Here is a 19652-nt window from a genome sequence, read left to right as displayed (position 1 = left end):
AAGAATTTTTCCTGTGGGGGTGGGCAGGGTGGGTGGGAGCAGGCGCAGAACCGATCACTGCCTGCGATTGGCTGCGCACCGCCATTTTATGCGGGTGGGCCAATTAAGCCAGCCCAGCATAACACGCGGCTGGTAGCACTCAATGCTACCTGTGTGGGCAGGGGGAGGAGGGAGAGTCGAAACCTGTGCTCTTTTGCGCATGCGCAAAAGAACGCAGCAATCTCCCTGAGGCATGGAGCTGCCTCGGGGAGATTGAATAGATTATGAAGCATTTAAATAAATTAAGTAAAAATTTATTTAAATATGTCCCCTCGTGTGACAGTGTCACATGAGCTGGGACATGTTTGTGAAGTTTGGAAAATTTATTTATTTAATGTATAAAAGCTTCAGGAAACCTCATCCCTCCTTAAGGTTGGACAGGCAGCATTCTTAACTAGTTCAATTACTTTCTTAATGGACTTAATGGGCTGTTGACATTTCAGCAGGCATGCAGCTGCCTCCGACATACACCCACCGAACAAAATATCAAGATGACGCATGATGACATCGGGACACACGCCTGACATCATCGCGTATCATTTTATACGTCGGAGTGTCGGGTCTGCCCCCGCACGCTGACCAGAAGATTCAGCCCTAGGGCAAACATGCCACGCGTATAAGTGCTAATCACGCAAAGAAGAATTCACTGGCTTGGACAAGATGGCTGCATCCCAAAGGATCTGCTATACAGGAAATAACCTATTCCAATAGACCAACAGGGCACTCAAAGTTCTGATTCAAGGATGCTGATAAAAGAGACATGCGATCATCAGGCAGGTGTGGGAGTGGCTAGGAAATGGCCCCGCCACCTGCAATTGGCCCCTGAACGCGATTTCATACTGGCTGGCCAATTAATGGCCAGCCAGCATGAAACGTCTGCTGAAAGGCTCAGCGCTGCTAGGGTGAGAGTGGGAGGAGGATGAAGTCAGTGTGGACACAGGGGAGCTCGCAATGGAAGTTCCCTGGAGACAGAGAGCTGCCTCGGAGCTGAAGAATTTGAAACCATGAAATAAAACAAATGTCCACACATTGGATTCACTTACCTAAAAATATAAATTATAAAAAGTCTGCTCAAACACTTTTAAAAAAAATTTAATATCGGAAACCTCATCCCATTCTTGGAAGAGATTTCCTCAAAAATGCAAAGCCCACCTGGCCAATTTGCCCACCCGCCAACCTTAAGGTTGGATGGGCAACTAAAAATCCCCGCTAATTGAAACATTAATGGCCTTAATAGGCCTCTTAATTGTCGACCAACGTGCTGCCGACTCTCCCGTGCACCCACCAACTGAAATATCGCACGAGTGTATGATGATGTCGGGATGCTCATCTGACGTCATCACGTGCCATTTTATGCCCAATCAGGACAGTCGTGTGCCCACCCGCGGGATGTAAAGTTCTGCCCATGAAAGCCCGCAACATCAATCATGACAAGTAGGAAACTCTAGCTGATGATTGATGCCAATGACCATACCAGCTGTGGGAAGGGGATCACCATCACAACAACATGGTTTCAGAAGATCCAAAGCAGATGCCAATCATGCAAACAAGGAGTCAAAGTAGAGATCATCCTACACCACCAGCAAGGGACAACTTCATGTGCAGCACTTGTGGCAGACTTTGCCTTTCCAGAATTGGCTTGTTCAACCATCAGACAAAGTGCAGCAGATGATCTCATCTGACCTCACCAAAACTCTGAGGCTGCAGTCCCATCATCTCTCGCAGATGGAAGGATGCCAGCCAACCAGCGTCTCCCTTCTCAGCCCCTGTCTCAAATCATTTTCTGCTGAAAGTCTTAACTATGCTTTTTGATCCCTCCAAACAAAACTATTCTAATGTTTATCTACATCTCTGCTGCCAGTTTTCTAACTTGCATCAAATCCTATTGATCCATCAGAACAGTGCTCACTGACCTACACTGGCTCCATTTCCAACAACACCTTGCTTTTAAAATTCTCGTCCCCATCTTCAAATCTTTCCATGGTCTCACCCTTCCTTATCCCTGTAACCTGCTCCAAACTGACAACCCTTAAAAATTTTGAGTTTCTCCAACACATTTTCATCCTCTACTTGCTTCATTCCCCACTGGCAGCCTTGCCTTCGGTTGCCTAGGCCCTGATCCTCCTTAATACCTGTCTTTTCAAGTCAAGCATTTAGTTGCCTGACCTACTATCTCCTCCTTTGACTAGCATCAAATTGTGTCAGATTACGCTCCTGTAAATGCTTTTAAAGATTTGGAAGTCCTTTGGTAGGTAGTCATTAACACTCCCTTCTATGATTAGAAAAAATATTGGTCTCGCCACACAAATCAGGTCAACCTGGACTGTCCATTGAAGGGGTTGCAGTGTTACAACAATCAGATGCATTGCAGTGAATACTGTTAAAAATAAGCTTTTACAGCCATTGTTTCACAGGTTCCAAAATCATTTTGCATATCATCTTTCTATAGGAGAATGATAGAGCTCCATGCATAATTATTTTTACCCAAATGGGTGCTACGCTTTAATGTTAGGGGACTGCTAACATTAAAAACTTCTAAAAACAAATTTTATGAGGTTAATTTAAATATGGTGTCATGAAAGATGCAATTACACTATTACACTGCAAGTAGGTATGAAGACCAAACAGTGTGATAGTAGCATCTGGTTTTCAACTCGCACCTCTTGCTGAAATGAGCTTTGGGTGACTTTGTACTCAGATTATACGAAGTAGTTTGTGTTAAATCAAAAGTAGAATGGCTTCACATCAGCCCAAAATGTTTGGTACAGCTAGCCTAATAAACCATTTTGAAATTACTTTATTTCTTCACATTGAAATATTTTCATTTTTGGACCACTAACTACCAGAATTTTTTTTAGACTCAAATCAAAAAAACCTGGGACTGAAATTTCATGGTCCATTAGCAACCAGCTGGGATGTGGGAGGGTTGGAAAAATGGTGGGGAAAGGTGTTAGGTCTGCAGGCCTTGCTTCCCCTAGCCACATGAGCCCTGCCATTGAGGTGATGCTGCTGACCTGCTGGCCCTCTGATTGGGTCAGCAGCTCTTGGGGGTGAGCCGCTGCCCTGGTAACGACCTCTTAATTGGTTGCCCTCGACAATATGCTGCCTCCAGTCTCACCACCCGGCAGAACAGTGTCACCTCCTGTTTCAGCCCTAGCGGTGGGACTTCCAAGTTAGCAACACATATCAGCCCCTGTTTTCCATGTGTAATGATTTACTAATCACTGAGAATCGGTGACCACCGGATACTATAGCTAGAAACTTTTCCTCAGACTTATTGAGCAACACAAATTTATCCATTAATCTGGATTCCATGCAATTGGCAAATTGATTTTCGAAGGGATGCTATGTAAGAAAGTAGCTTTCTTCCAGAGCCATTAAAAGTGGTAAATTGTCAGCGAAGTAAATACATTATCTGCTAATTTAGAGAATTACAAGGATAATACCAGAATTTGAGAGATTATAACTATCAGGAAAGACTGCACAGGCCAGGACACTTGTCTCCAGAAAGAGAAGGCTGAGGGGTAGAGAGAGAAAAATGTAACAAAACCCAGGTGGGCCATTTTCAGTGCATTATATACTTTAGAAACAAACACATTTTGTATGGAAAATGTACTGTTTTTGGGGTGTTTGAACTAAAGTCTGCACTCACCCAATATTAATTTTTCCTTTTGAGACTTTAACCATTCAGGCAATCGGAAACAATCTGGTGACATAATTCAGAAAATGTTTATTAAGTAACAAAAGGTAACACTTAACAAACTGGGCAGGGACTTTACTGACTTAACATGGTTCTTGCTTTCAGATTCACCCTAGGGTGCAAGACAACACGTGGCCTTATCTCTCTCGTGGTTTCTGTGGTCTACTGCTCCCAGCTGGAAAGCAGTCTCTTGTCTTCAGTTTCTACCTCTGCGTGCCTGACAGCTAAAAGCTGGTGCTTTTTAACTCTTTCTGGGAAACAGCTCATCAGTAGTGTTCCTGAACTCTGGTTTGGGCAATGCATGATCAGTCTCTGATTGGTTTAGGTGATGTGTGATCAGTTTCTGATTAGTTCCTTAGGGTTGATGGTCATCTCTTGATGTAATACTGGCCTACTGAGGTGTCAGTTACTTGTGCGACCATGTCTTCTCACTATGGCTTTTTTTTGTTGTTTCATTACATTTTATGGCTTTCTACAGAGATAATGGGGCACCTTAAGATATTTTCTTTGTCTACTTACTTGAGATAAGAGAGTACGTGATGTCAATCTCTAATGATTAATTTCTGGGCTCATCATCGCAGATGTCTAATTGGTGCATGGGCACCTCTAGGATTCTCATAAAGGCAGACACCTATCAGTATGTTTTGGCTAAGGAAACTACTTGCTGGTGTATGTTTTTATAGTGGCTGCTAGTGCTTGGAACAAAGTTAATTAAAGGAGTACAAAGTGGTATGCAGCCTTAAACTAATACAGAAATTTCAAAGTTACTTCATACATAAAATCCATACAAAGTGTGTTTAAAATTGGTGCTTAAAAACAATCAGTGTCTTAAAGCTGAGGTACAGCATAATACATTTTCATAAGTAATAAGAGTCAAAAGAATTACGTAGCTACAAAAAATGATCACAGAACTGAATTCTCAAGGTTACAGAGCCAAAGTAATACAATTGCCTATTGTATATTTTGAAGGAAAGTGACTGTTTCTCTTTTAAAACACTACAAGTTAAAAGGCTAAATTAATTTAGGACACAGAGGTGATGGTTTGAAACCTCACAGCTGTTTTTTTTCACACAATAGGGCCTTCTAACTTAAGTATAACTGATAAGTGTCAATGGCTGGTGAGTTAACAGTTTGAGGCCTTAGCTCATCCAACTCCGGTGGGTTTTGCAACATTTGCGCTGTAATTAAACCAAGAAGTGTAGCTTTGCGCCAGCCTAGGGCCATGTGGTGTATTTCACTTGTCAAGTAAGGATGCAACTACAAACAAAGGACCAGTCACACAGCAATAGTGTCATGCATTGATTACAATTAAGCAGAATATAAGATCAGGCTAATTGATTAATATACTTAGATTATTTGATCATTACACATCCAAACTAAAAACTAATTGTTAAACATGAAGTTTCTGCAGTGTTTTAACAGTTGGTCTACAGATGTTACCGCTATCATCAAAAACATATTGGGCCCAAAACCCCTTGGGCTTGCTGTGTTAGCATAGCTTCAGAAGAGTATGAATCTCTATGGCTGATTTTAAACCCCTTCACCCCCCACCCCAACACCTGATGACAGTGGGGGGGTGTGGGGGGTGGGGGGGGTTGCTGTTGAAGGAGCTTAAAATCATGGCAGGATGCAATTCAGTGGATCCATACCAACTTTGTACCACGTGCTTTTTTAACAGGTGCATTTTGGCCAGTCAGGGAGATAGGTGAGGTCTAATTAACATTAATTCAGATATTCAAACCTCAACATCAATTTAACATTATGTATGTTTTGTGCTAAGTGCCAGCAAGACCTGGCACAAAGCAGAAGGGCATCATTATTTTGGTGAATTAAAAAAAAAGTTGGTCCTAACCTTTTTCTGACAATTACATAGGCACTTAGGTACTACTACCAAAATACCTTTGCCACAATGTACAGCTTATTGTAGATGAGGCTGTTGATCAATCACCAGGAATGGTTGAAGTACATCTGAGGATGCTGAGGAAAGTAAGAGTGGAAATTGTAGACGTACTGGACATATTCCTTTTTATTCGTTCATGGGATATGGGCATTTCTGGCTAGGCTAGCATGTATTGTCCAACATGCCCTTGTTTAGAGGGCATTTCATGAGTCAACCACATTGCTGTGCGTCTGGAGTCATATGCAGGCCAGACCAGACACGGCAGATTTCCTTCCCTAAAGGACATTAGTGAAACAGATGGGTTTTTACGACAATCGTCAATAGTTTTGTGGTCATCATCAGACTTTTCATTCCAGATTTTTATTAAATTCAAATTTCACCATTTGCAGTAGTGGGATTTGAACCAGGGTCACCTGAGCATTACTGTGGGTCTCTGGGCTACTATCCTGTTGACAATGCCACTATGCCACCCTTCCCTCAATTGTCCTTTGAAATGGGGTGGTGCCAGAGGACCGGGGAATTGCATATATGACACTTTTATCCAAAAAGCATGTAATGATAAGCCAGGCCAGTCAATTTAACCTCGGTGGTGGGAAAGCTTTTAGAAATGATAATCCAGAACAAAACTAACAATCAATTAGACAAACGTGGGTTAAGTAAAGCCACAACACGGATTTGACAAAGGAAAATAGGGTTTAACTAACTTGTCTGAATTCTTTGATGAGGTAACGGAGAAAGTTAGCAGCATAAAATACACAATATTCTTAATGTGCAACAGCCCCAATTTCTTCCTGGTGTTCAGATTTCTGGACGCAAAGGAGGTGGGAGCTGCTGGGAATCAGTTAGGGGAATCTCTGCCACCAACTTGTCTCCTTTTTCTGTCAAGGGCCTTCTATGGGTCAGTAGAAAATTGCAACAACTGCTCGACTCTGTCAGGATTGGACCTCAAGCCACCAGGAACTTCAGGACTATTGTTTTCAAACAGAGTTAGAAGGCATAACTCAATGTAGCTGCACATATCAACAGAGATTTTGCTTATTTTGTTTCCATCCAGGCCTAGTCCTGAAGAAAAGAATTGTCAGGGTTCCCGTGTACAGTATAGGATTTGCAAGAACCCTCCTTGTCCTGCAGGAGTGCCAAGTTTTCGAGACCTGCAGTGCCAATCATTCAACAGGCTATCATATCAAAAGCATTCCTTGCAGTGGTATGCCATCACTGATGCAGGTATTTATGATTCTTAAGATCTCTATTCACAACTATGTTTCCATATTCCAAACACCTGAATTTGTGGGACCCCATTGATAGCTTCGTGATGATGGAAATAGTAAGTTTTCCATTCTGTTGCTGTAATTGTGATCACATATGATAGCAAACAAATTGGTGCCCAATGTAATATAGTTATAAATAATTCAACAGGGATCCATCCCTGCCAAGTTGATAAGATGGTGAATTCACCATGTATTAGAGCACACATCCCATCATTCGATGGAAGAACATACGACATATGACAACAGGGATTTCTAAGATACAATGCATAAGCCAAATAAGCAAGCTTCTTTGATCCAAATCACAATGCTCCAAACAGTTACTTTCTGTTTGTTCGCAAAGCCAACTCCTGCACTTTCAAGCTGTTTGAAGTTGCCAAGCCTGGAAGGCTGGCAAAACATACCTCTTGCTTGGTGAATTTTCAACAATCCCAACACAGAAGAAGAATCATTGCAAATTTCCACTGGACATTTACTCGTCTTCCAGGCCAACCAATTTTAAAGAGCTGCAACATTTTGTCTCACTCCTTATGCTGTTTTAGTGGCCCCAGACAGATATCTTCCCCACCCATGCTCACAGAGGAAATGTTCTTTCATTACATTCTTGGAGATAATGGAATCTTTCTAAAGACATACTGTGTCTTAATAAATCCAGAGAGAAGAGGAAGGAACACAGAGGAATGAGAGTTGAGGATAGAGGGAAAGAGATATGCAGAAAGGCAATATAGGAGAAGAGTGAGAAAGAGGTCCAAAAGAAGGAAAACAAAAACTGCAGAGCAAGGTTAACAGGAATTATGACAAAGTCAAGAAGAGGAGAGCAAAAGAATCAGACCTTGGACATTGGAATGAATGGGGAAAGCTGGTTGGAGGGCAGGGGGGACGGAGGTGATGCCGGGGAAAGACGGAATAGGGAAAAGGAAGATGGGGCTTGTATTGTGGGTCTTGCTTTTTTGTATATAGCAGTCCTGCTTATCCGTCATATCTGTGTTAGCTCTCTACAAGAACAATTTAGCTAGTCACATTCCCTCGGCCCTTTCCTGCAGCCCTGCAAAATATTTCTCTTCAGGTGCTTATCCAGTTCCTTTTTGAAAGGCACAATTATGTTTCCATCACACTCTCAGGCAGTGCATTCCAAATCCTGACCATTTGCTGCATAAAACATTTTTCCTCTTGTTGCCCTTGATTCTTTGGCCAATCATGTTAGCTCGGTGTTCTCTGGTTTTTGACCATTCTTCCAAGGGAAACAGTTTCTCTCTATCTGCTTTGCCTAGATCCCTCATGATTTTGAACACCTCTGTCAAATATCCTCTCATCCTTCTCTTCTCTAAGGAGAACAACCCCAGTTTCTGTAAATTATCAACGTAACTCAAGTCTCTCATTTCTGGAACCATTCTGCTGAAACTTTTCTGCACTCTCTCTCAAGCCTTCACATCCTTCTTAATGTGTGGTGCCCAGAATTGGACATAGTACTCCAGTTATGGCTGAACTAGTGTTTTATAAAGCTTCATCATAACTTCCTTGCTTTAGCCTCTATATATCTTCCTTTGCCTCTATATATGTACCGACCCTGGGAAACTCCACTATATGCATTCCTCCAATCTGAAAATGCCTATTCGCCACAACTCAGTTTCCTGTCACTCAGCCAAGTTTGGTTCCATGTTGCCACTAACTCTTTTTATCCATGGGTTTCAACTTGCTGACAAACCTATTATGTTGCATTTTATCAAATGCCTTTCGGAAGATCATGTAGTTGATCTGGTGTACATTATCCTCATCCACCTTCTTAATTACCTCATCAAAGAATTCGATTAATCCCTATTCAAATTTGTCAAATCCATGCCAGCTTTAAGTTATCCACATTTGTCCAATTGACTGTTAATTTTGTTCTGGATTATTGGTTCTGAAAGCTTTCCCACCATCGAGGTTAAATTGATTGTCCTGTAGTTGCTGAGTTTATCCTTACACCCTTTTTTGAATAGGGTTTGCAGTTCTCCAGCCCTCTGGCACCACCCCCATTTCAAGGGAGGATTAGAAGATTAAGATCAGTACTTTCATAATTTCCACCCTTACTTCCCCCAGCATCCTCTGATATATCTCATCTGCTCCTGGTGACTTATCAACTAAGTACTGCCAGCCTTTCTAATAGATCCACCTTATCAATTTTTTGGTCTCTCCAGTATCTCAATAACCTCTTCTCCCACCATGTCTATGGCAGTATCATCCTCCTTTACAAAGACAGCTGCAAAGTACTCATATAGTACCTCAGCCTCCATCTATATATTCCTTTTTTAGGTCTCTAATCAGTCCCCACCCCTCCTCTCACTAGCCTTTTACTATTTAAAAGTTTATAGAAATACTTTGGATTCCATTTTATTTTAGCTACCACTCTCTTCGCATACTGTCTCTTTACCTCTCATTTCCTTTTTCACTTCCCCTCCCCGCTGAACATTCTATATCCTTCCTAGTTCTCATTTATGTTATCAACCTGACATCTCTCATACCCACCCTTATTTGCTTCTTCTTACTCTTTATCTCTCTGTCATCCAGGGAGTGCTGGCATTTTTTACTCTATCTTTTCCCCTTATTGGAATGTACCTTGACTATATCTGAAACATTTCCTCTTTAAAGGCAGCCCTTTGTTTCATTACAATTCTACCTGATCCATTCTTGCCCCACTGAAATTGGCCTACCAGCCGTTATGTGTTTTTACTCCAGATTGCTCCTTGTCCTTTTCCATAGCTAACCTAAACCTTATGATTCTATACAAAAACAGAATAACCTGGAAAAACTCAGCAGGTCTGGCAGCATCGGCGGAGAAGAAAAGAGTTGATGTTTCGAGTCCTCATGACCCTTCGACAGAACTTGAGTTCGAGTCCAAGAAAGAGTTGAAATATAAGCTGGTTTAAGGTGTGTGGGGGGGGGCGGAGAGAGAGAGAGAGAGAAGTGGAGGGGGTTGGTGTGGTTGTAGGGACAAACAAGCAGTGATAGAAGCAGATCATCAAAAGATGTCAACAACAATGTTTGTCCCTACAACCACACCAACCCCCTCCGCTTCTCTCTCTCTCTCTCTCCGACCCCCACCCCCCCCCCAACCCCCCCACACACCTTAAACCAGCTTATATTTCAACTCTTTCTTGGACTTGAACTCAAGTTCTGTCGAAGGGTCATGAGGACTCGAAACGTCAACTCTTTTCTTCTCCGCCGATGCTGCCAGACCTGCTGAGTTTTTCCAGGTAATTCTGTTTTTGTTTTGGATTTCCAGCATCTGCAGTTTTTTTGTTTTTATCCTTATGATTCTATGATCGCTGTTCCCTAAATGCTCTCCTAATGACACTTGACTCACTTGGCACACCTCATTCCTCAGAGCCAGATCCACTAATGTCTCCTGCTTCACTGGTCCCAAAACATACTGATCAAGAAAATCTCCTGAACAGACTTTAGAAACTCTTATCTCTCTCTGCCCTTTATACTATTGATAACCCAATTTATATTTGGATAATTAAAGTCTCACATTATTACTCTATAGTTTTTGCATCTCTGTAATTTCCCAACAAATGTGCTCCTCTATATCTTCCACACTAGTTGGTCTCCTTTTGCATAACCCAGTGATCTAATGACACCTCTATTGTTTCTTAACTGAAACCAAATAAATTCTTTCATTGACCCCTCCAGGAGATCCTCTCCCTCCAGGACTGTAATGTTCTCCTAAGTCAATATTACCACTGGTCCTCATTTCTTTCCTTCACTGTGCACCTGCAGCTTGCTGGCTTTGTTTACCATGTTACAGACATGCGCTGTTAACCTAAATTAGACATTATTGAATTCCCTCTTTGTCTGGCCTGACTTAATACTTTACTCTTTCTTAGTGCTATCTGTCTCTCCCAATTCTTTGTGCATCTTGCTTCTGCTTTCTAATTCTGGTTTCCATACCCCTGTCCAGTTAGTTTAACCACCACCACCACCCCCCACCCCATCCCCTACCCCCAGCATCGCTAGCAAACCACCCCATGAGAACATTAATCCCAGATCTGTGGACCACAACCTTTCACTGCTCACATTCCCCCTGTCCACCTCTGAGTACTCTGCTGCCATTCAGTGGCATCCATTGATCCTGGCACCAGGGAGATAATATATCATTCTGGAATCACATCTGCAGCCACATAAACATCTGTCAGCTCCCTAACTAAAGAATTTCAAATCATATTGCTTTCCCAATCTTAATTGTTCACCACCATTCTGGATGTGACAGGACTGCAGAGCATTGACCTTCTCGGTTGGTTGGCAGTCCATTGCATGTTGCTTACACTGATTAGCATTCATGTAGTCCTGTGTTGTAGCTTTACTAGGTTTTTAGGTATGCCTATTGCTGCTCTAGGCATCTATCCTATGCTCCTCATTGGCTGGTGGTAATGGTGAAGTGCCAGGCCATAAGGTTACAGATTCTGGTGGAAAACAATTCTCCTGCTGATGATGATTCACAGGACTTCATAGATGCCCAGCTTTGAGCTGCTGGGTCTGTTCTAAATCTGTCCCATTTAGGAGACTGGGAATGTCTCACACCATGAATGAGGGTGCTCTCAATGTGAAGATGGGACTTCATCTCAAGCAAGAACATTTCAGTGGTCACTCCAAGAAATAGTGACATGGGTAGTTAGATCTGTGACAGGTAGTTTGATATGCCAAATGGGCTTTTCCCTCATGTTGGTTCTCTCTCCACCTGCTGCAGGCCCAGTCTAGCAGATGTGCCCTTCAGGACTTAGCCAGCTCAGTCAGTAATGGTGATGAGCAGTGAAGCCCCCCACCCAGAATACATTGTGTCATTTTTAACCTCATTAGTTCTTCCAAATGGTGTTCAAATGGAGGAGTACTGATTCAGCAATTGAAGGAAGGTGATAGATGGTCTTTCAGCAGGAATTTCCTTGCCCATGCTTGACCTGATGCCACAAAACCTCATAGTATCCATAGTCAACACTGAGGACTTGCAGGAGCATTCCATCCTGCCTGTATAGCACTTCTGGTTGGTTTGTTCTGCTGGTGGGTCAGGACATACCCAGAAATGGTGATGAGGGAATCTGGGACATTAGCAGTATGATTCAGTGAGTCTGGGTGTGACAAACTGTTCCTTGGCTACTATATGGGACATCTCTCTCAATTTTGGAACAAGTTCCCAGATGTTGGTTAGAAGACTTTGCAAAGTTGTCTGGGCTGAGTGGGCCTGTGTCGTGTTTGGTGCCTAGATCAATGCCAGTTGGTCTGTTGGGTCTTATTCTTGAGTAAGAAACTTTTTTGTAGCGGTTTGATATAACTGAGTGGCTTGCTAGGCCATTTCAGGAAGCCATTAAGAGTCGATCACATTTCTGTGGATCTGGATTCACATGTAGGCCTGAAGGGTTAAAGAGGGCAGATTTCCTCCCTTAAAGGACAAGGAATATTAAAGACAATGACTGAGACTGCTGCACATTGAGCATCGCTAGCTGACCTAATGTTGGAATTTCACATCAGTTGCTCCAAATATTCAAATAACCTCCAAGATTAATAGAAACCATATAGTACAAGTTGAAGTAAAAATAATTTATTTTAAAAATCCAGATGATGGTTTAACTCAGACATCATTATGCAGAATGTTTGACTCAATGAAAAATTCATACATCAGTAAAAGATATTTGGAAATAACTTATTTAATGGGGCACTGTTTTGTGAAGAAATATTCAGAAAAGCACCCTTTGTTTACTTGCAAATGCATGACATGATGACAAAATTCTCTTCAAAATGCATTGGCACATCACTTGCTCGAGGTTTCTAAGGTGAAAATGGCACAAAGCTCATTTTGACTTCACTTTACCCAAACCCAAAATCTAGTTTGTCAGATTCTGACTGTAATATAAAGAAAATTTAGTTAAAAATGAACCAAAACTGGTTCAAAAGTCCATGGCAACAAGTGGACATTGGGATGCTTTACTTGCTAAAATAGAGGAAGACACTGAAACCAAAAAACTGGAATTTTTCAAAAGGAAATCTGCAATAGAAACTTCTTGTATAGCTAAGATAAAAGCAAAAAACTGCGGATGCTGGAAATCCAAAACAAAAATAAAAATACCTGGAAAAACTCAGCAGGTCTGACAGCATCTGCAGAGAGGAAACAGTTAATGTTTTGAGTCCATATGACTCTTCAACGGAACTAAGGTAAAATAGAAAAGAGGTGAAATATAAGCTGGTTTAAGGGGAGGTGGGATAGGTAGAGCTGGATAGATGGCCAGTGATAGGTGGAGATAACCAAAAGATGTCACAGACAAAAGGACAAAGAGGTGTTGAAGGTGGTGATATTATCTAAGGAATGTGATAATAGTTGACATTAAGGGTAGAAAGCAGGACGAGCAAGGTACAGATAGCTCTAGTGTGGATGGGCTGGAGTGAAGGGATGGAAATAGGCTAAAAGGTAGAGATAAAACAATGGATGGAAATACTTTTAAAAATAATGGAAATAGGTGGGAAAAGAAAAATCTATATAAATTATTGCAAAAAAGGGGGTGGGGACGGAGGAGAGAGTTCATGATCTAAAATTGTTGAACTCAATACTCAGTCCGGAAGGCTGTAAAGTGCCTAGTCGGAAGATGAGCTGCTGTTCCTCCAGTTTGCGTTGAGCTTCACTGAAACAACACAGTAGGCCAAGGATGGACACATGGGCATGAGAGCAGGGTGGAGTGTTGAAATGGCAAGCGACAGGGGGGTCTGGGTCGTGCTTGCGGACAGACTGAAGATGTTCCACAAAGCAGTCACCCAGTCTGCGTTTGGTCTCCCCCAATGTAGAGGAAACCGCATTGGGAGCAGAGAATGCAGTAGACTAAATTGAGGGAAGTGCAAGTGAAATGCTGCTTCACTTGAAAGGAGTGTTTGGGCCCTTGGACGGTGAGGAGAGAGGAAGTAAAGGGGCAGCTGTTGCACCTTCTGCGGTTGCATGGGAAGGTGCTGTGGGAGGGGGTTGAGGTGTAGGGGGTGATGGAGGAGTGGACCAGGGTGTCCTGGAGGGAACGATCCCCGCGGAATGTTGCCGGGGGGGGGTGAAGGGAAGATGTGTTTGTTGGTGGCATCATGCTGAGTTGGCGGAAATGGCGGAGGATGATCCTTTGAATGCGGAGGCTGGTGGGGTGATAAGTGAGGACAAGGGGGACCCTATCATGGTTCTGGGAGGGAGAGGAAGGTGTGAGGGCGGATGCACGGGAGATGGGCCGGACACAGTTGAGGGCCCTGTCAACCACTGTGGGTGGAAAACCTCGGTTAAGGAAGAAGGACATGTCAGAGGAACTGTTTTTGAAAGTGGCATCATCGGAACAGATGCTATGGAGGCGAAGGAACTGAGAGAATGGGATGGAGTCCTTACAGGAAGCGGGTTGTGAGGAGCTGTAGTCAAGGTAACTGTGGGAGTTGGTAGGCTTGTAATGAATATAAAAACAAAAAAACTGCGGATGCTGGAAATCCATAACAAAAACAGAATTACCTGGAAAAACTCAGCAGGTCTGGCAGCATTGGCGGAGAAGAAAAGAGTTGACGTTTCGAGTTCTGTCGAAGGGTCATGAGGACTCGAAACGTCAACTCTTTTCTTCTCCGCCGATGCTGCCAGACCTGCTGAGTTTTTCCAGGTAATTCTGTTTTTGTTTTGTAATGAATATTGGTGGACAGCCTATCACCAGAAATTGAGACAGAGAGGTCAAAGAAGGGAAGGGAAGTGTCAGAGATGGACCATGTGAAAATGATGGAGGGGTGGAAATTGGAAGCAAAATTAATAAATTTTTCCAGGTCCAGACGAGAACATGAAGCAGCACCGAAGTAATCATCGATGTACCAGGGAAAGAGTTGGGGGAGGCGGCCAGAGTAGGACTGGAACAAGGAATGTTCCACATACCCCATAAAGAGACAGGCATAACTGGGGCCCTTGCGGGTACCCATAGCCACACCTTTTATTTGGAGGAGTTTAAAGAGAAATTGTTCAGTGAGAGAACAAATTCAGCCAGACGGAGGACAGTAGTGATGGATGGGGATTGTTCGGGCCTCTGTTTGAGGAAGAAGTGGAGAGCCATCAGATCATCCCGGTGGGGGATGGAGGTGTAGTGGGATTGGACGTCTATGGTGAAGAGGAGGCGGGTGGGGCCAGGGAACTGGAAATTGTTGATATGATGTAGGGTGTCAGAGGAATCACGGATGTAGGTCGGAAGGGACTGGACAAGGGGAGAGAGAATGGAGTCAAGATAGCAAGAAATGAGTTCCGTGGGGCAGGAATAGGCTGACACAATCGGTCTGCCGGGACAGTCCAGTTTGTGGATTTTTGGGTAGTGGGTAGAAGCGGGCCGTCCGAGATTGGGAGACTATGAGGTTGGAAGCTGTAGAAGGAAGATCTGGAGATGAGGTCAGTAACAGTCCTGGAAACAATGGCTTGATGTTCAGTGGTGGGGTCATGGTCCAGGGGGAGGTAGGAGGAAGTGTCTGTGAGTTGACGCTCAGCCTCTGCGAGGTAGAGGTCAGTGCGCCAGACAACAACAGCACCACCCTTGTCAGCAGGTTTGATGATAATGTCAGGGTTGGACCTGAGAGAACTCACAGACATAACCTAATGAAATTTGTGCAAATGACCCAGGAAAATTCAAGTAAAAATAAACTACACTAATGAGGGGTATCAGCTGACATACTTGTAATTCCATTAAGAGGGACAGGCTAGCTTTAAGTAGTACAGGTTAGCTTTAAATGACACTAGCCACTCATAATATGGCTCCCTGCTCATAAGTCCAACCAACCAACAGTGCCATTAGCACTAGCTAGACATCAAGATCCTTGAAATAGGCAGGTAGCATAATGTTTGCATGCAATTAGCCTCCATGTATTCTGCCCTTAATTTTACTTTTTGCTTATTCATTTCTCTGTCCACATTTAACAGTACAATTTCGGAAAAGGTTTAGAACAACAATCAGTATTGCTGGATCAACCGATGTGGTGCTTCTGTAAAGTTACAGTTACCCATGTTTTCTGGAATGTGCTTTGTTTAGCTTACCACTGCCCAGTTTATACTGCCTATTGTAAACCTTAATGCTTCCAATTTCTAGTGCACTTGAAATCACTCTTGACAGCACTAACAATGCGGTCTGGACTCCAGCAGAGCTGTCATCATCTGTGGTCTGCGGAGTACGCTTTGGTTGGATTTGGTCCACTAGGTCCATTTACACAACAAGGCAGTATAACTTAAAAATATGAGAGAGATTGATTGAGTTCCTTAATTGCTTTTTCTAATTCACTATTTAATAGTTTTCTTATTTTGACAATTTTTATTTTACAACCACTGTCTTTCATGTGTTTGAGCAGGTGGCAACTTTCACCTAATGCATGTCCCTTATAGGGCCTCATTAACATATGGTGACTGCAGAATGATGTGCATTTAATCAATGGCACCCTGCACCATAGGGAATCTAGCAATCCTTGCAAAGCTCACTCCATCTGCTAGTCTCTAACAAGAGAGAATGAAATGAAGTTAGTTCTCATTGAGAAGAGAGTCTAAGTGATGTCCTTTACTCAACAGTGTGTGGCAAACTGTGAGATGTGGCAAATATGCTCAGCTCAAGCTGGAGGCATAAATGACACGGCCATGTTCACCTTCACAGCCATTGACAAATGCGGTCCTTGCCCTGCTCTGAGGTTCAATTGTGACTGTAGCAGGTGCTATGTTCAATGAGAATGTCCTTATTAAACAGCAAACATCCTACCCATCACTCTCCATTGGGGTTCATGCAGGAGAATTGTTCCCCAAACGCCCTGGATGGATATGGCCGCCTGCTAACAGCCTTTCACCCCCTCTTCTTCCTCTCTCTTCTAGCAGTTTGTCCTGCTTTGCATGTCCTCTGTTAATTCTCCAAGTCATGGTGTATTCTAAGGGAAATGCCTATAGCACACTCAAGTTTGGGAGCCACAGGTTTTTGCAGAAGCCATCAAGTGATCAAAAACTCCTTCAGTACCTGCCACACTTCTCACTGTGTACTTTTGCAACTTAAACCAAATATGACAAATGTATAGAATTGTAACAACAGCCATAAGAAGTCAACCAGCAACTGACCCTGGAAGGAGCTGATGATCCCTTTAACTCTTTCGAGTACAAACTCGTTTCCATTTGTTTCAGATGAAGTTACATTGTTTCATAGTTTGCCATTGTGAGATTTGAACTCTTGATACGCTTTTGAGTAAACCTGTTTCCATCTGTTTCAGATGAAGTTGTATTGTTTCATAGTTTGCCATTGTGAGATTTGAACTCTTGATCTTGGGGTTACAAACCCAGTACCATAACCACTTGGCTACTTAGGCCAAGCTAATATTGTCAATTCAGTATGTAACTCTTTTGAGTACAAACCTGTTTCCATCTGTTTCAGATGAAGTTACATTGTTTCATAGTTTGCCTTTGTGAGATTTGAACTCTTGATCTTGGGGTTACAAACCCAGTACCATAACCACTTGGCTATTTAGGCCAAGCATGATCCCTTTAAGTAGCACTAGTGGCAAGGTGTTTCATACTGCTGAAATCATATTCAGCTGTGTGAGGTTAAGAGAGGGCATTAGCTGGAGCATTAAACTAAATCAGCTTTCCCTGTCATGATCGGCCTGTTTTGCATACTTCCAGCAATAACTCACTGCACGTGCGCTAATACTTTCGTCAATATGGCGTCCGGAAATAGTTATATGGCAATTTACAATGCTAAATTGTAACAAAAAAAGAGACTAAATATCTTGACACGAAGAAGCAAGAAGGACTGTGGATATAAAGTACACACCTTAAACAATTTCTATACATTATTGCATATAAATATAGCCATTTGTGTTTCACAGCATTGTTACTGGAGCAACAAAAATCTATCTCGTCCAATAATGAATTATAATGATTTTCCAAATTTTAAGTGGACTGAGAGAGGCAATAGCATGAGCTATTTTATCATGCTATTGGTGCTAGACAATGGCATTGAGGAATTAATAATTGGAAGCTTGAAAAATTATGATTGTATAGAATTAATTATAGATTTTAAGTGACATTTACAAACAGGAAAAGAAAATTATAATATACTGATTGATAGCCATGGGATTACACAGAGAATCAAGACCAATTGCAGTCTTTGAGTCAACTAGGTTTATAGTGCAGAGAATAATTGGACAGGGAGGGAGCGGAGAGGTGGAAAGAAGGGGTGAGAGGGATGAAGGAATGGAAAAGAGGGAGAGGAGAGTGGAAAAGAATAAGGAAAGGGCAACTTAGAGAGAGGAAAATGATAACGAATTAGGGGAAGGAAAGCAGTGGTGGGGGGGGAGAGGGGTGGTATAGTGGCAAAAGGGGAAGTCATTGCCAACTGCAGGGGCTTCTATCTCAGTGAAGCAGGCATGCACTATCCGACTGTGCATCTAGTTCAGTTGGGAATGGAGGGATGTGCTTAAAGGCCTGGAATGTATTTTGTTGAGGAAAAGCAGAGAGCAGGGATTTACATCAGTTGGGGCGAGGAGGGGGGATACAATCCAAGACAATATGTTGATGGGACAGGTGAGGAGAGGTAAGAAATCTATACACTGGTTGCGGGGAGGGTGGTTACCTATCTCACTGCAGAGGGTGGGGAGGTTTAACATGCAATGCCCAAAAGGGTGATGGTGAAGGCACACATGTCACAGTTTTTCATTTCATGTGGGAGGCCATTGTGATTTCACCAAACATGTTTGTGTTTTTTTGTTTCTTTCCTATTGTATTAATGGTAGACTAACATTAGGTTCTGGTGCACTTTAAAAATGGGATCAAAAATTGTCCTACACTGCAATTAAAGATGGAATGATGTGAGGAAAGGAGGCCTTCAGTTCATGTCTGTCGTCTGGCATTAAATGTTCTTGCTGTTGGGTTCAGGATGAAATCCTTTGGGGAGAGGGTGGGGGGAGATGTGGATGAGTAGGAGGAAGATGGAATAGGAGCAGGAGTAGGCCATTTGGACTGTCGAGTCTGTTCCATCATTCAATTAGATCATGGCTGATCATCCACATCAATGCCACTTTTCTGCGCTATCCCTAAACATGATGTTCAGGAGAATGGCTTTTCTGTTACTGAAGGAAATAGTGTTTCTGATGGGTGAGTAGATGTATGCTGGGGCTAAATCGAATCATATAACTAACAGTATGGAATGGTTAACAGTATCTGATGGAAACAAACACATTTGCTTCTCACCTTCAGCATGATGTCTGATTAGCAAGGAATTTAAAAACCACCCCTAATTGGTGCAGAGCCACCCTATGGCTGCGGCAAAAGAACTACAGGGAGATGTAATCCATGCTTTTCAATTTGGGGCGGCACCAAATTAAAAGTTTTTGTTACTGAAATATGTGACAAAGGGCTGAGTGCTCCAAATAACAAAGCCTTTTAGAGCGTCACCTGCAAGCATCACAGGCTGTGTCAAATGGACACAATTAACAGGGAAATCTCCACAAGGAATATTGGCAGGTGACAGAATATACAGATTTTAATAATATACAGAAATATATTTCAGATTTTCTGTGTCATTGCTCATGGAGTGACTGCTGTCCAATAATATTGATATGTAATTATATAAAATACAATTGATACGGGGGGGAGCCATCGGAAGGCACCCATGAGTGGAGCATGCAGAAACCACACGGAAGCCTTAATTCAATGGGGCTGACAGAAATAAAAATTGGAGCACAGCATTATAATCCAATATGTGTAGGGGGGCCAGAG

The 19652-nt window shown here is 42.6% G+C and overlaps 1 protein-coding gene across 1 annotated transcript in view; it reads left to right on the top strand.

Moving 5' to 3' along the window:
• LOC121276736 (A disintegrin and metalloproteinase with thrombospondin motifs 19-like) overlaps nucleotides 1-19652 on the top strand; it is a 548651-nt gene that overhangs the window by 283463 nt on the left and 245536 nt on the right. Inside the window, exon 13 of the mRNA XM_041185281.1 lies at nucleotides 6700-6863. Coding sequence (XP_041041215.1) covers nucleotides 6700-6863 — 164 coding nt within the window. The remainder of the gene's footprint in view (nucleotides 1-6699; nucleotides 6864-19652) is intronic.

Source organism: Carcharodon carcharias, chromosome 4, assembly GCF_017639515.1.
Source record: "Carcharodon carcharias isolate sCarCar2 chromosome 4, sCarCar2.pri, whole genome shotgun sequence".
Classification (NCBI taxonomy): Eukaryota; Metazoa; Chordata; class Chondrichthyes; order Lamniformes; family Lamnidae; genus Carcharodon; species Carcharodon carcharias.
The sequence above is the reverse complement of the archived record's forward strand: the minus strand, read 5'-3'. Positions and strand labels throughout refer to the sequence as shown.